At 39.1% G+C, this 18,216-nt stretch overlaps 1 protein-coding gene across 1 annotated transcript; it reads right to left on the bottom strand.

The window, feature by feature from the left end:
• Positions 1 to 3,804: 3,804 nt before the first annotated feature.
• LOC116694430 (cytochrome P450 2F2) lies at positions 3,805 to 17,770 on the bottom strand. The gene is made up of 11 exons (XM_032524163.1): positions 17,594 to 17,770; positions 13,948 to 14,107; positions 12,249 to 12,401; positions 11,724 to 11,884; positions 9,946 to 10,014; positions 9,587 to 9,691; positions 9,266 to 9,404; positions 7,602 to 7,687; positions 7,163 to 7,264; positions 5,926 to 6,067; positions 3,805 to 4,834 (listed from the first exon to the last, which is right to left on the bottom strand). The coding sequence occupies exons 1-11, from the start codon at positions 17,753 to 17,755 to the stop codon at positions 4,647 to 4,649; spliced, it is 1,467 nt and encodes a 488-aa protein (XP_032380054.1). The 5' UTR covers positions 17,756 to 17,770; the 3' UTR covers positions 3,805 to 4,646.
• Positions 17,771 to 18,216: the final 446 nt, after the last annotated feature.

Below are 18,216 nucleotides of genomic sequence, written 5' to 3'. Positions count from 1 at the left end.
CTCTAGAGCTAGAATCTTCATCTACTATTAATTAATTTCAGCAATAAAAAAACAAAGAAGCCATTAGGACCTTGAGTTATATGACACATGTCATAAAGCTGTCATGAAGCTCTGGTGTTATAAAATGTATATGTATTTTTTTATGGTACTGGCTTTTCTTTTGTTCCTGTTTTGCAATGTGTATTCTATGCATCTGTTTGTACCTTTTTACATGAACTTTTGTACAATAAAGATTTGAGAAAAAAAAAATAGGAGGCTCAGGAAAGTGTCAATCTATCAGTCTATACATAGCCACACAGTCTTGGGAAAAGGTCCAATCAGACAGATTAACTCAAAACACCTGTGTGAGTGTTCAAAACCTTTAACTGAAATCCCCTGTGTGGGTGTTCAGAGGTTTTTTAAGCCCTGGTTCCATACTTGCCAGAGCGTCTCACTGAGTGGGAACTTGGCTGACTAGATTCCAGTTATTGAGGGTGCTTGGGTGGCTCACTTGGTAGAGCACGCCCATATACAGAGGCATGGTCCTTGACGCAGTGGCCATGGATTCGGTACTTCATATTCATGTTACAAGGCAAAATACAGTTATTAACTTGAAAGAAAAGCATCCCTGGTGTTTTTTTTGGCATATTGCAATAGTCAGTTTACACTGATTACATGCCAAACAATTAATCAAAGCTGATACTGTATGGTAACAAATAAATGAGTCAGAATAACATATTACTGTACTGTAGATGCTTGGAATTCCTTATATACACACATATATCTATATATAGATATATAGATATATATATCTATAGACATATCTATCTATAGATAGACATATCTATATATCTATATATATATATATATGTATAGCTATGCAGTGTTCTGAGCTGACTGAATGGAATAAATCAGGTGATCCAACACTCATTTGTGAGCATATCTGCCTGTACCTCCATCCAGAGGGAAGCAGGCTCAGCAAGTGACTACTGTCAGGGAGGGATTAACACTTTTTTGTTAGGTCTGCTGAGAGCTGGTTCTCCCAAGGTGGTGGCTGTGTCTCAGGTGGCAGTGCTGCTGTTGTTTACCAATCAGAAGGTCGGTGGCTTGATTCCCTGGCTCTGCAGTCCTAAAACAAAGTGTCCTCTGGCAAGACATTGAAACCTGAGTTTTTCCTGATGTGGCACCATCAGTGTTTGAATGTTTATCTGATGAGCAGGTGTCGCCTTGTACGGCAGCCTAAGCAACACTATAAATGTGTGTGAATGGTTCCCAGACTATGTTAAAGCCAACCCTAACCCTCAACACAGAGACTTAAACACTGGCATAACTTCTTATACAAGGCTATTTTAGGTCTACTTCAAGCCTACCTTCCGACCTATGTCAGTGTTGGGACATGCAATCTTTCCGCCCAGGATCTTTTCCTTCTGTCTGTTCCAAAGAATAGAACTGAACTGGGGGAAAGATGTTTGCTGTCCCTCTACCTGGAACAAATTACAGAAATCCATGAAACTTATTGAGCTGGTCTCATTGGTTGCTTTTTAGAGGATGTTAATTGGCTGTTGATGTTTTGTCTGATGTGTTTAGGATTGTAGTAGGGATTTGCTAATTCAGTGATTTTGTTTTTAGTGTTTTTGTGCGATTTGTGCTGCTTGTATTGGCCAGGACACTCTTGAAAAAGACATATTTTAATCTCAATGAGACGTCTTTTCCAGGTTAAATGAAGGTAAATAATACTACACCAGGTACACCATTAAGCTGAACCTGGTGGTGCTGGCGCTCTTATATTGACCCTGGAAAAAAACAGAAAATGTACATGGAGCACTCCATACATCTCTGCCAGCCGTACTGCCTGTAACCGTGTGCATGATCCCCATTGCCACTGTGACAGAGAGATGTATTTCTAATCATCTAGTCATTCCATAATGCAATTGTGCTGTATTTCCTTCTTTTCTTGGCATTTGGTGTTTAACGTACAGCATATCAAACAACACAGAGACACAATGGAAAGACTGATAAGATTTGGTTGATATGCTGTTTATTTTTTAACTCATAATTGTGTTTCCTTAAAATGATATTGCGTTAATGTGGCACACCAGATTAAAAAGATGAAGAATTGGCCAGAATGGCCTCCATCATATCAGTCCCAAATCAATCAATTACCAAAGCGTGTCATTTTTGTTCCTCCGTGTTGACTCCAACATGTTCCAGATGGATGAAGTAAACCAAACAGAACCTTTTTCCCCTGATTGGATAGTTTGACTTCTCCTCTGATTGGATGGTCAGTGGGCCATGTGCTGATTGGCTAGTCAGCTCAGGGTCAATTTTTTTGCTTGTAACTTTTAGCTTAGTCTGTAGCTAAAGGGCCGCACACACAGATAACAAATTTGTATGTCTGTGGCTCAAACTTTCCACAATTTTTATTTACACATGCACAACATAATTCTTAGGCTACAAAACATTTGACACATTTGCATATTATATCTGTGTACACAAAACCTTTCCACACATGTACAAAATAATTAAACAGCTGGACATCATTTTACAAGCTCAAAATATTAAAGACTAGGGATGAGCGAGTACAGCATTATCTGTATCTGTATCTGTATCTGTTTACCACATGAATTATCTGTATTCGGATCCGTACTCGGACTGGGTGGGGCCTAACCCGGAAGTGGTCCGATTTAACCGGAAGTGGGGTCGGGTTTTCTTGAAATGTGCGGGGCTTTAACCGGTATGTTATTAAGCATGCATTGATATGAGTTGATCAGAAATGTTAATTTATTGCTGATTAGAAAACTATTTACATGACAGCATCGAGCTTCAGATCAATGGTGGTGGCATGGTAACAAACAAACCATATACAGAACGTTTTGAAAACAATGAATACAACACATGCAGTTGCAATTATGAAGTAAATGTAATGAACAAGAGTTTTCATACTCAATATAACTTTCTTTTTTTAACTTTTAATTTTTAATGATCAGTGTGATTTTTTTTGTTTTTGGTTCTTTTTATTTTTTTTATTTCCACACCAGGTATATGTGTGTGTGTGTGTGTGTGTGTGTGTGTGTATGTGGGGTGTGTGTGTGTGGTGTGTGTGGGGTAAGAGAGAGCCCACAGAGAGAGAGAGAGAAAGAGAGAGAGGGGGGCAAGGGGCGGGGGGGGGGCATTTTAAAAAAAAATCTCCGATGGCAGAGACGCAACGGGAGTTGCATTTAAACCAAGCAGCATGTCTGAAACCCACGTTCACCAGAAATCTACTGGTTACTATGTAAGGACTACAACCCCACTTTCACCAGAAATCTACTGGTTACGATGTAAGGACTACAAACCCCACGTTCACCAGAGAATCTACGGGTTACTATGTAAGGACTACAAACCCCCGTTTACCAGAAATCTACTGGTTACTATGTAAGGACTACAAACCCCATGTTTACCAGAAATCTACTGGTTACTAAGTAAGGACTACAAACCCCACGTTCACCAGAAATCTACTGGTTACTATGTAAGGACTACAAACCGAAGTTAAAAACAACCTGAAGCGAAGAAACCCTAAACGTTAACGGGAAAAGATCCGCAGACCCGATTGACTGACAAGAGAGAGAGAGAGAGAGAGAGAGAGAGAGAGAGAGAGAGAGAGCGCATTTCTCTGTGTTCTGTGTGTGTGTGATAGAGCCGAGCGTGTGTGTAGGCGGGGTGGGGGGGGGCGCTGTGATTATCACAGAACGCTGCGCGGTCAGTTGAGGAGTTGTATTCAATCCGAGCACGGATATTGACTCATATTACTCGTATAATACTTGTACTCGGCAAAAGTGCTTTATCCGTACCGGATACTCGTTTCAGCCGGATACTCGGATCATCCCTATTAAAGACCCTTATTTGAGTCCACAGTCATTTGAATACGTAGGTAGGCCGGGTGGTAAGGACACATATCAAAGCATGTCATGGAATCAACAAGTTCTCCAAAATGAACAGCAAGAACATTTTTCGTCCAAGCCCTACTCAAACTACTCAGAAATGTTTTCCTGATTTGACGCATGCCAACATCATTTGTCTATTTCTTTATAAAAATTAAAAATCACTGGTGGGAAATAAAATCGCTTGTAGGACTTAACAATGCTATGGTTAAGGTTTGGTTCAATCTAAGCACAACAGCATCTTGGTTTAGAGAAACATTATGGTTTGGGTTAAAATAAATACTTTGTTTAGGCTACAGAAACACCGTGGTTCTATTAAGATTAAGGGGATCTCTGTTGTTATGTTGACCATTCCACTCACCCGGACCTATGCAATGGAGACTTGGTCACTTTAAAACACCACCTGACATCCTCCTTTGCGCTTATAATAATTTCTACAGGCGATAGGGGGCTTTGTCACTTGTAAACACATGTTGTTTTAGGGTACTTGCTGAATCAACTGATGCTGTTGTTCTTCTTGGGAGGACAGTCTCAGGTCAAAAGTATCTAGTAAATCTACTTAATAGAACACACAGTACATTAAAAGCACATTTTACTCTGTAACCTAAAAAGATGTGATGTAGACGCCTGGCATAATTCACTATGTGTGTTGTTAGCTGTCATAGCTAGCATTTAGATAGGGACTGCTGTGAATAGTGCACCTGATAAGGAAAGAGCAAATTCCAGTCCATGTGTCTGCAGACAGTCTCACTGTGTTGCCCTGAGTTGGATCTCCATGCGATAAGGTTTGGGAGTCAGCGTGACCCCATAGACTGGGGTGTAGTCTGGCTCTCCTGCATCCTCAGGCCAGATGAACTTAAACTTCCTCAGCAGGGTCACCATGATGAGGAAGAGCTCCATACGAGCCAGACCCTCTCCGAGACACATACGAGGACCTGGAACACAAAAAAAAATGACTTTAAAGTCATCTAATGAAGCTTAGCATAAGTTCAATCACGAAGACTGTCGTGGAAGTTTCTTGTACAGCAAGAGAGGAATTTGTTTGTGTGACAAAATAAAGACAGGCCGCAAAACTGAATCAAGGTTTGGTCTTCGGTGAAGTTTTAATTGTTTTCTGCAGGGAACAATTGAATGACAAGAACGGTTTTCACAATGCACACATCAGCTACAGAGTGATAAGCGTCTCTTGAAATTAAAACAGTAGCATCCCCGTCTTATATCCTGTTTCCACTAGAGAAGAAAAATACCTTGCATGGAAAACAGTCTAATCTTAGTATAACAATTAATCTTCCCAGGCAGACTTGGAGCTGTTACGTCTTTTTGAATCTGCCCTTTGTGTTTCAAAGTTCTCTACCGGTCATTCTGTCTTAGCTGGAAAAGAACAACTTTTAGTGTCTTTAGAAAGGCTATGGTCTCGACCTGGGACCTGCTATGATAAACTTAGCTCTGGACAATTGTTTCTGTTAGACTTTGTGGCATTTGTCCTTGGAGGAAAAGTGCAAAGACAAACAGTTGTCCTCTCCTTCAGGGAGGACACACAAAGAGAGATTTACAAGTTATACACCCTGCAAAGCATTGTGAATAATTATATGAATAATCAACACATGCATATTATAGAAGGACACATGAAATCATGCTGAAATCTAATTTTCCCGTTACATTTTCCCCTTTTGATTACATTCTAATCACAAAAAAATTGATATTTTAAAAACTACTTGAAAAATACAAAATACACAACAAAACTCCTCAATACAGTAGCATGAGTAAATGTATTCTGTTACTTTCCATCTCCACTAGACTCCATCAAGGGTACCTTACACTACTCATGGCTTCTCTAAGCCCTTTAAAACATGATGCCGTCACAATGGGGTCTAATCGCCAATCTAATCTATTGTGTATGTGTTAATTAAATAATTGTTCACTTAAACTAGTCTCCTAACTGAACAATGGTTGGATTAAACCCCCTCTGTCTGCATGCCACCGAAGGTGTGATACATAATGAGTGTTTTTGGTCATGTGCTCATACCTGCAGAGAAAGGCATGAAGGCCTCTGGTTTAACGAACTCTCCCTGGTCATTGAGGAAGTTTTCAGGGTTGAATTCATTGGGGGATTTCCATTGTCCCTCCTCATTCAGCACTGAGGTCAGGTTAGGGATGATCAGTGTGCCCTGTGGAGAAAATGAAGCAAAAGAGCAAAGGGCACAGAGGAAGGCAAAAAACATTTGTTAGAGGATTTATTTAAGTAAACCAAGTAAGACAATTTTCCTACCAATATTAAAGTAAGGTACAAACAGTATATCTGTTTGGAAAATCTGTAGTGACGATGCATTGGAAGATCTATTCTGGAGTAAGGTCTGGCTACACCACACATACATTCTGGAATAGGCGGGAAAAAAACTCTCTTGGTTGTTTGCATTTCCTAAAACCAATCACACGCAGCAGCAGTGGCTCTGCATAATAGTCTCGGGAAGGAACTTGGTCTTGTTGAATGCTTATAATTCTAACCCCAACCGGCCCGTCAGACACCGCCTACCAAGAGCCTGGGTCTGAGCGAGGTTTCTGCCTAAAAGGAAGTTTTTCCTCGCCACTGTCGCACTGTTGCTTGCTCTGGAGGAAACTACTAGAACAGTTGGGTCCTTGTAAATTCTGGAGTGTGGTCTAGACCTCCTCTATCTGTAAAGTGTCTTGAGATAACGCTTGTTATGAATTGATACTATAAATAAAATTGAATTGAATTATAATCCACAAAAGAAAAAGGCACATCAAATATTAAATGATGTAAGTAGTAACGTAGTTCAGAGTACTAACGTGAGTATATTAGCTAGATGCATGGTTAAACATAATTTGCTCTTACCAGTGTATCGCTGTGTGTACTTTGTCCATAGCCTTCACCACCCAAACGGTCCCAAAATATCCCAGTTAGATAGAAGGCTAAATGCCGTAAACATATTCTTTATAAAACTTTACCATCGTTCACTTAAAAAAAAACAGGTCTGCCGTATTTCACGATTCAAAATTTCATCAAAACCTGCCGGTTTAGCGTCAAATTGCTATTTTGGGTTGTTCTAGTTGTTTCCTGTAGCAAAGGTGTTTTGACACAAAGATAGCAGTAGGGGAGGGGCTTATCCTAGTTATGTATTTCCTTGATCCTGACTAGGAAATCTGTTCCCAACATTGAGAGACACTAAACTTTTTTCTTACACTTACTGCTGATCCAGTACAGTGATTTCCCTATAGTTTTCACTTTACCAGGTGCTTCTTACCCTGGGAATGGAATATCCCATGAGCTCTGTGTCTTTAGTAGTACAGTGAGGGACGCTGAGTGGAACAGTGTTGGCTATCCTCTGCACTTCATGGATCACCGCCTGGATCAAGAGAGATTTAAACATGTTCTTATGTGTTATGGGACTTGGGGCAGATGAAAAACATTGCTTTTGTGTAAAAGTAGACCAATAAACTTGCAACATGGGAACCTGCCAGCAATGTGTTGTCAACCAGGCAAACAAGATCATGATAAATGTGGTTTAAAGGCAGTGATTATAACTGATTTACCCCAAGGAGCCCAACCTAAACAGATTATCTCACCAGATTTATTGTTTGACTTTAACACATTTGCGAATGATCCCCTACCTAACACTTAGACCCATGTTTACACATAAAACAAAAGTGAAATTATTAAGTCAAACATGCCTGATGATTTACCTGCATGTAAGGCATGTTGTGTCTGTCGTCAAAACTGGCCCGATCCTTCCCTTCCAACACCTCATCGATCTCCTGCTGACAACGCTCTGACGGATACAGCAGAGAGATAACAAGAATTTGCGATATAATTGAAATGGGAAGACGATGATACGATGGACAACATGACTGGGCGTTGGTGAATGGTAAACCTGGATTCCGTTGTAGAAATAAAAAAATACATTTTCTCTTGTTACTGAAATAAAGTCATTTTTTGGTGTGCTTTTGAGTTAGGGTCCACAAGGCTTGTCCGTCGTCCCCCTAGCAAAAAAGTTCCATAAGACTCTTTGGCTATCATGTCATAGGAGTCTGTCATTGGGCTGCAACGAATCAAACTGAATTGTTACATAGTCAAATGCATTGTCCCTGAACCACGTCATAGTCACTGTATTTAGATACACATTGGGTCGTCTTATCATGTAGAGATGAAAAGGCTGAATCACTGTAGCTATCTTGTTAAGTGCACATCTTTCATTCAGTGCAGCCATTGTGTGTGCATTGTGGTACGAGAGTTCAAATAGGCATCAGCCACCAGACAACCTACTCCAGCTTTAGATGGTGTACTAATATCTGGAATTTAACCCTCATGTTGTCCTCTGGTCAAATTGACCCGTTTTTCCTATATCAATGTTCTTTTTAACTACCCAATTGTAATTACCCAAAATAACATGATTGAGTCCACACAACGCTCTTTGGGTGATTTTGATGGGTAACTCTTATTCAATTTTATAGCATTTGAAAAAACAAAAATGAAGTGGTTTCCAAATAGTATTGAGTAAAAGTTGACATATTCCAGTCCATCCATCAACATGCATTCCTTTAATTTTAGTCAAAAGAATTCTCAAATTCTGCTTTTCTAACTCAAACATTAGGTATAATTTCCTAAAACTGAGGTTTATTGATCATAAATTCCACAAAATAACTGTAAAACTAAAGTTAATAAGCCAGTGTTAGGGTTGAAAACGTCGAAAAAAGCGTCAAAAGTGTTGAAAAAAGGGACAAAAATGTCAGAAAAAGATTTCTTTTTAAATCGATAAAAAGCGTCAACTAAATTGTTGATGTTCAATTTTGACAGAAAGACAACACAAGGGTTAAATAGCTTAGTCCCATCTGGAAGCAACAGGTTCTCAAGGGTTATTTTCGGATGTGAACATTTGCTCAGGTCCGTGTATAAAGTAAGGAATCAAATGTTCAGCCCATGATACGAAGCTTCCATAATGGAGGCTCGTGGAGCTGGCACACATTCTGCCTCGGGCACTGGGACCAGGGGAGGTCTGGTTGCTGCTGATTCCTTGAATGGCTAGAAAGCGGAGCCTCCAGAACATATTTACATACAACAATTCATTTGTACAGCATAGTGCATTATTGTGATTAGCGAGCAATTTAATTAACTATTTCAGAGGGGACGCATTTGTGCTTAACTGTGCCTTTACTGCAGAAATATGGTGCACCTGAGCTGTTGCTGTGATTTAAACAATACTGTGCTTTTATAACTGAAGAGCTTTGTCCATATTTGCAGCAAAAGTGAAGTGTATTACTGGTTGGTATTGCGTCTTGTCACTGCCTTTTTTTGCATGACTTTCATACAAAATATTCAAGAGCATGAAATGAATAGATGCCTGTGCTACCTTGTATGTGTGGGTAGGTCATAAGGTAGAGGAAACCAGTAAGCAGGGTGTTGGAGGTGGTGTCTGTCCCAGCAAAGTGAAGATCTAGAGTGTACATCCTCAGTTGTTCTTCTTCAAAGGAAGAACCATCATCACCTCTCTTAAAAAACGGAGAATGATTGTTTTAATACAAACAGACATTTGAATGCAATCATTCCTTCCTGATACACACAAATACACACTATGGGGCATGAAAAATACACACGCTTGTAGACACGTGTGTATATTTGGTGGTGAGCTGAACTCTCAACACACCACACACACAAGTATGCACGCACACACCTTATCCATTTCATCCAGATAGCAGTCGACAAAGTCTCGAGGCTCTCCAGGGACTCGGGTCTCCTTGTGCTCTTTCATCAAACGGATTGTAAGATTCTGACAAGTCTGAAAAACACACAAGTTCAACATTCATAATTTGTATTCATTTCAATTTTTTCCCATTCCATTGTCAAAATGCTTGCTATTTTTTAAATGTTGTCATTGGATATGTGTGTGTTTAGTAAAAACATCCATTGTACCATTAATGATTTTCGTTGTTTTATGTTTAATCCTTAATTCAATTTTTTTAATGCAATTTAAACTTTTCCCATGATTTAATATGGATGTTTACATTAAATCTTTAGATCCAATTAACATACCTCAACATTTTTAAAAGCCTTGGCAAAGGGCAGCGGTAGGCCACGGATAATGGGAAAGGAGTCATAGAGCTGTAAAAGAAGATACATTTATTAATTCATTTAAATCCATAGCCTGTATAAAATAATCAAGACGTTTCCATAACGTCAGCCATAGGTTTCTGAAGAGCCAATATAAAGCTCCAAGTGGGGGACTCCTGTTGGCAGTGGGTTACGCTGCCTAACTCTCGGCTAATCCAAAAATGGGGAAAGAGGTGGAGCGTGGATTGCTTTTCCTAAAGAGATGTAAACACTGAATCTTATACATACATACATACATTTTGCAGCTGAATTGTGCCTATTTGAATTTGAATAAGTTGAAAATATATTAGTTGAATTTTATAAATTATATTTTGATTCTGAATTTGTACATTTGGAAAAATAGAAGGTGTTGAAAATTCAGGAGGCCAAAAATTTAGATACATAATTTCAATGCATAAATATTAATTGGCATTCATTGGCAATATTCATGAATCCTTAACACCGGAGCACCCCATGAGTGTGTTTTAAGTCTGTGTTCCCCTGCTGTACTTCCTGTTTGCACACAACCGGGAAGCCACTTTCGACTCAAACACCATCATCAAGTTTATTAATTTCACAACTGTGATGGGCCTGATTAATGCAAAAGGCTACCTGAAAGATGTAGAGGACCAGACCTGCTGGTGTCAGGACAACAACCTACTTAAGAATTTCAGATAGATCAAAAAAATGGTCGCGGTAGGAAGAAGCTGGAAAGGAACTTGGTCCCCCTCAATACCAACAGGTATTAGGTGGAGAGGGTGAACAGCTTCAAGTACCTTGGTGTCCGCATTACAAAGGGTCTGACTTGGGTGCTGCATACTGACTCAGTGGTGAAAAAGGCAAAGCACAGATTGTTTAAGAAATTTTGGGTACCCCCTTAAATACTGAGCATTTGTACCTCTCCATCAATGAGAACGTTCTGATGGGAAAACATCACTGCCTTGCATGAACATGGCACCAAGCAAGAGAGCGCTGCAAAGACTGTTTTGTTTGGCTGAACGCACAATCAGTGGTGCCCTACCCTGCCAAATAAATATTTACACCAGAAGTTGCAAGAAAAGGCTAGGAGAATCATTAAAGACCAAAGCCACCTGGCAAACAGCCTTTTCTCCCTGTTGAGGTTAGGAAATATGTACAATGTATATTATATATATATATATATATATATATATATATATATATATATATATGTATGTATGTATGTCTGGTCTGTATGTCTGTATGTATGGGGCGGCTGTGGCTCAGTGGTAGAGCGGTTGCCTACCATGTCGAAGTGTCCTTGAGCAAGACACTGAACCCCGAGTTGCCCCCGGTACTGCGCATCGGTGTGTGAATGTGTGTGAGTGTTTATCTGATGAGCAGGTGGCACCTTGTATGGCAGCCTCGGCCACAGTGTATGAATGTGTGTGAATGGTGAATGTATCCTGTATGATGTAAAAAGCGCTTTGAGAAGTTGTTAAGACTAGAAAAGCGCTATATAAATACAGCACATTTACATTTACATGTATGTATGTATGTATACATAAATACTGTATATATACATATATTTGTACATACGCGTGACTAATAAAATTGGGCCTTGCATGCATTTTACTCTTTGGGGTGCTTCAAGAATTTTACAGTGTCTTTGTCTAATTTTTGCAGTTCTTTTGTGAATTTGAACGTTAATCTTGTTGATATTTCTAAGCCAGGTTGTAAGGCAAAAACATGTTTTGACTCACCATAGCCCATGGTCCATTGGATATTTTGGCATTCTCAGTAAAGCAATGAACAATAACTTTGATGAACTCATCATCATACTCGTAGCGTGTACCAAACAGAACCTGGCAGATGATGTTGGAGGCCGCATTATGAAACAATACTTGAGGATTCAAGGTATTGCCTGTAAAGACATAATTAGATTAGATTAGATTATACTTTATTCATCCCACAGCGGGGAAATGCCCTTATTACAGCAGCATTTTCTACAATAAAAGCAAAACAACCAAACCCACAAGTGAACACACAACAAACAAACAAACAACAGACAATGAGCAGAAGGATGTTGACACAAAGTATAACATTGCATTGCACAAGAATACAAAAGAAAATTAAACATAGCACAATGCAACTAATTTATAGTATGAAAATGTATGACCAATCAAGGTGGGCCTTTTTATATTAGAGTATTTATACTGCTCAGATTTCCCTGATTAAAGTTAACCCTCCCATCCACATGAAGATTGCTGGACCCTCAGATGACATACCAATGCTCTTTTCCAATGTGTCAATGGTGTAATCTATCTCTCCATGAATCCTCTCCTCCATGGAATTCTTCCCCATACCAAAGTTCCTCAAGGTTGTCAGAGCAAAGCGACGATGATCCCTCCAACTAGAGCCATACTGTGCCAGAATCACTCCTAGGTATAGTATAGTGACACAAAGGGCACACAGTATTAGCTTACATGTCATATAATGTCAAATCTTTTTAAAGTATCACAGTCCAGTGTGAGCATGCTGTTCTATTCAAGAGCGTATGTATTTTCCAACCTGTTTTTTTTATTAACTCTTCACAGCATATTCTTTTTTAACTTTCAAACCGGAGACAGCTCTATGAGGGATTCAACACAAGATTCAAATCAGTTAAGTCCATTCATAGTCATTGTCCATAGTAAGTTATTCTTGACCTGAAGCCCGCCAGACTGCGGAGGTGATGCGAGTCCTACGGATGGGATGCTTGTTGCAAGTTGAGAGAAAAGTAGTTACAGAAAAAAATAATTGTTGCATATTTTATGATTTTGCAACAAAAGCACCTGGAACTGGCCAGGAGGTGACTGCCAATACCTTAGCCAGGTTTGCCTGCACATTACATTGAGCCACGATATAACCCAGAAAGGAGATGAGGCGTAGAACTCACACTTGTCAGCCTTGATGAAGAAAGAGTTCTCCAGTAAGACTGACTGGACATGGTAGACATGCTCCTCTTAGGACTTGGACATGGTGGACGAATACACAGCAATATCAGAGCTTGGAACATGGCGGGGATGTCAGACTAAAGGGCATGACTAGGTATTCAGTGTCCAGCAGGGGTAATGACTGGCACTGTTGTTGTTAATTACCTTTTTTGTAAGTAGGAAAACAGACAAGCACTAACTTCTACGGCACTCTTGACTTGATTGCTGGGAATCAGAGTCTTTGATGCAACAGTGAGGCACAGGGTTTGAAAGAAGGCATGCTCAGGGTCATACACAGTTCATATACTGTAATCCAGGTCTGACAGACTCAATTGAAACAGGAAGGGCTAAGTTCTCACGAGAGCACAATTTTAATTTGCTCAGCGAGTTACTCTGGCAATCGAGAAATGCTGTTCATTAACTATACCCTTGTAGCCGTATCTGATATAGGTGGTCCAGAGGCAAGCTAAACAGATGACAACAATTTACATAGGTTATAAAAACATATGCTTGTTTCCCTACTTTTGAATTATGTGGTGTTGGTAATCTGTATTTTCTGTATTTAACTATTGGTTATGAAATAAAAATGAAATTAAGACATATCATGAATTATGTTTGCCATATTTATCTTATAATACACCATTCTCTTCAAAATTACTGATTTTCACACAATATAAAAAGACATACATCATTTAGTGCACACTTTGTTTTTCTTAGAATGGCAAAGGGAACCCTTCCAGCCAAGGTGCAGGTTGTTCCCTTTCCACTATTTCCCAGCAGGCTGCAGCATGTGCCCATGGATTGAGCTCACTTTCATTTACTGTGATACAGCAATAATGGCAATAAAAACGTGCAAAACCATATGTTTTAAGATAGATAGTAGTTATGGTACTTGACCCATCTCTGCAAACAGTACATGTTACATTACTGTCCTACGGTATGTACTATCTTTCTTAATTAACAAAGTTTGATAATACATTCCGTGCCTTATAACACATCATGACTGTTCTACCTTTCTTCTGGGTGTCATTGACAAACAGGTCTTGGGGTCGTCCAGCAAAATCAGTGCCCTTGGTCACCATGGCCTCCTTCATGGCCTTCATCCCATTGATGATTACAGCTGGTCTGCTACCAAGGAACAGACTGTAGACATTTCCATAAGACTTCCTCAGCTGGGAGAGAACAAGACAACATGTCAGTGTGTAAAATACACATATATACAGTATATATTACATATTTTCAAATGGATATTACTTTCCCTCTCTATTGTCTCACATGGAAAATTTTGCTAGTAGCATAGCACGACAGACAAAGCAGACTCATCCATCAGTTTAAGAAAAATATAAATAATTTAAAAAGAGTAACACAAAATAATTATAAAACCCTAAGAAATTTTAAGAAAAGACAATTTGGTAAAAAAAAAATTAAAAAGTGAAACCAGAAAATAAGTTTAAGTTAATAAAACTATCGTTAACTACAAAATGCAAATTAAGTGATTGCATTGCACATACTCCATACTACCTCCGACCTGAAGGAAGCAGCTTTAACTAGATACAGCTTGTGATACGTAGCCATGCAGAAAAATTTGGGTTATGAATGCCAAGCATTGAGATAACTGGACTTAAGCCACCACTTCTGGACTTCTAGGGTAGATTTTTGTTTAAAGGATGGAAAAGTTTTTTTTTTTTAAGTTTTTTTCTCTTTACGAGAAATATTGTCATGCTTATTGTCAACATGGCCTCACGGCAGTTGATGAGATGGTCACGTTATTTTTAATCAATTGAGTTGTGTACACGGACACGGTCATCTTGTTTTGTTTATGTGCAAGGATACTGGGGAACACAACAACGGGGAAATGAAATGGCACATGCTGGAAATGGCAGTGGTCTCTGGGGGACGCGCAACAACAACGGAAGGATTGGGTTTAGAAAAAGAAGAACGGGGAAAAGACACGTCACACGCTGGAACACGATTGGCTGTCTCTGGGGGATGCAACAACGGGGAAATTAAACGCCACATGTGGGAGACAGCTCCATTCCTATTTTAACAGACAACAGTTCATCTACATCAACAACTGCCTCTCCTCCATTGCTCTGTCACAAGGCATCCCCCAAGGTTCTGTTCTTGGTCCTCTCCGGTTCATCCTCTACATCCTGCCACTTGGAAATATCAATGAAAACATGGTCTCCACTACCACTGCTACGCCAATGATTTCCAGATCTACATTTTCACCAAATCAATGACCACAGTTCCGCTCTGACCGACTGCCTCACCAATACGCGAACATAGATGCAAGCCAACTTCCTCAAAGTCAATACAATAAATCTGTCATGTTTATCATCAACCTCAAATCCCTCACAAAAAACACCCCAAGCTTTAGTCTCCCCGTCGAAAACTCCACCCTCTCTCCATCCCCTCACATCCCTTACCTCAGAGTAATTTCCGATAGCGAACTCACTTTTGAAAATCACATCAAATAATCAATCACCTGAACTGCCTTCTTGCACCACAAAAAAACTGCAACAGCATCCTCTACGATTAATCAGCAAACGCCTTAAAGGCACTTCAGTACATCAAAAACTCTGCTGCCCTCCTCCTTACCCACTCCTGTGACCACTTCACCCCCGACCTCCATTGGTTTTCTGTACTCCAACTCATTCAGTTAAAAGTCCTCCTCCTCATCCACAAAGCCCTCTGGAATTGGGCTCCTTTCTACCTCACTGACCTGTTCCACCGCCACAATCTCCCCTATAACCTCCGCTCTTCCAACAGAAACCCCCTCTCCACACCACAAGGACCAAGCAGCGTACCTGGGTTGACAGAATTTTCACCATTGTAGCCCCCTCCCTCTGGAAGTTTCTGTCCATACATCTTCAAATCACTTATCAAAATATACCTCTTTTGATAAACCTTCATCCTAAAATGATATCACACTTAATCTAATGTTATTTGCTGGTGTCACTGATTCACTCTTTTTTTACGGTATTTAATGTGCTGGTTTTATTGTAAAGTGTCTATAGGTACTATAAAAAGTGCTTAATGAATAAAACCCCTTTTACCTAAATTGTATTGAGATGTCAGCAGTGGAGATAAATGTATACTTCACATGTATTCTACTGATGTGTATGTCAGACAACACCCAATGTGTATGGCCTGTATATAGTCCCATTTTTGTAGCAAAACCATTTGCAAATGTGTGTGCAGAGTTGTGCAACTGAATCTGGTAACACTTTATAATAACCATCGTTAATAAATGGTAAATTGATAGTTTAGGAATCTTTTGTTATTTTATTGTTATGATATAATGATTAATGTTTACTAATTATTAGTAAGGTTATAATTTATGTTGTGTCATTATTAGTTTAGTATAACATAAATAGTTAATATTTTGTCAATGTTTAATAATGGTTTTATAAACCATCTAAAACATTATTTGGATGCTATTATAAAATTAACTAATGCTCATAATATATAGCTAACAATGAATAATTTAGCCCCATTGAATCTTTTTTTGGCAATCTACACAAGAGATGATTATTTGTGCACTGATAATTGCCATCTCAATCTTCATAAATGATTTACATAGTCTTAATTAACTGTTACCAAGGTATACTATTCATCAAATGCAACTTTCCAATAGCCATCCAAATCATGTTGTGAACAATTTCTTAATCATTAACAAATACTTAATATAATATATAAGATGTTGTGATTTAGGCAACAATAAACTGTTAAAATAACAAAATATAGCATTATATAATAAATAATCAACTTTAATAATGATCATTTGATTGTTAGTTTACAGTAAAATAACTATTAACTTAAGCTTACTAAGCCATCAATTTATAATTCATTGGCAAGTTATTATAGAATGTTACCCTGCATGTCAGTCCGCGTGTGCCTTATCCGGTTTGTATAAAAGCCTCTCTAAATATGTATTGAGATTTGTGAGTCTGTACAGTTTAAAGTTGTTTCATATTTCAGTTTTTCCATAATGCAAATCAGCAAAAGAAATAATCATAGCGGGACTTTTACGGTCCAAGATAGTTTTTTTTTCTGTAGAATAGAGTGAGCTGGATATGTGTGAGAAAATTCCAGTAAAACGCACTTACAGTGTAAAAGGTGAGGCATTTTGGGCGTTAACTACAGTGCCACCATGGGGCTGATTGGGCTCATATTTCTTGTTATTTTTTTCCAGTCATGGTGAAAAGGTTGACCGATAAGCGTTGAAATGTCAGTGACCGTGTTGCCAAAGGTCTTATTGACTTTTCAGCCAATAATATCCATGTATGCATCTACAGATTTGTCTACACATACAGTTGTTCTCTACACGTTTGGAAAATTGTTGCTACAGTAACCCCATAACTGTACTGTATGGCTTGGCTATAGTCCAAGTGCACAAGCAGTCAACTTTGTACAGACAACCTGCTGTGAGTAACCTTTACCCACAGAAGCATATTGTATGTGCAAAGATTTTAGTTATTTTTCCATGTGTTTATGTGTGCAGTGCCACAGTAGTTTTGAAACTAGTATTTTTAAGAACAGCAGCAGAGTTGCCACAAGTGTAAATATTCAACCATAGTAGATGCATTTTAAGTAGCTACTAATTTCAGGTATTGGAAGAGCAACACGTCATTCATTCTAATGTTTGTTCTTACCCTCTCAAAGTCCTTCAGCGGGTTCTCTAGGCTCAGGTTCAAAATGTTCCCTAGTATCGGCAGAATAGGGGGTCCTGGTGGAAAGTTCTTAGGCCTCCGGGATTTGAGTAGAAGATTGAGAAAAACAACACAGAGACATAGCAGGATGATAGAGGCAAACATGATTAAATGGATGTGGCTAATCTGAAGAGGAAAGCTGAATGACTTGCTATCAAAGTGTAGCTCAGTTCCTAGTCCGGCCCCTCCTGGTTGTGTACCTTGCTCCTCTGTATTAAAGGTGAATGGGAACATCCAACAGAAACAGGTCACACACTTTTAGAGGCACAGTTGAAACAGTCTGGTTTGAATTGTCCACTATAAACACTATACTCAGTTTATATATTGCTAAATTAGTTTTAAACAAGCAAATTTAGCTAATGGCATGGCTTGTCAAAAGTGAAAGAAATCAATGAGTTCTAGACAACTGTTTTTGTGACCTCTAGACTTCCCCAGTTTCCTGTTTGTTTCCCTGCCTGTCTTTTCCTGTCCCCTCCTCTTTGTGTGTGTGCGTGTCTGTGTGTGTGTCTGTGTGTATGTGTGTGTGTTTGTGTGTGTCTGTTCGCATGCGTCTCAGCAGGTGCTTG

Source organism: Etheostoma spectabile, chromosome 8 (genome assembly GCF_008692095.1).
Source record: "Etheostoma spectabile isolate EspeVRDwgs_2016 chromosome 8, UIUC_Espe_1.0, whole genome shotgun sequence".
Classification (NCBI taxonomy): Eukaryota; Metazoa; Chordata; class Actinopteri; order Perciformes; family Percidae; genus Etheostoma; species Etheostoma spectabile.
Note: the sequence above shows the minus strand (reverse complement) of the source record. Positions and strands in the feature narration are given on the sequence as shown.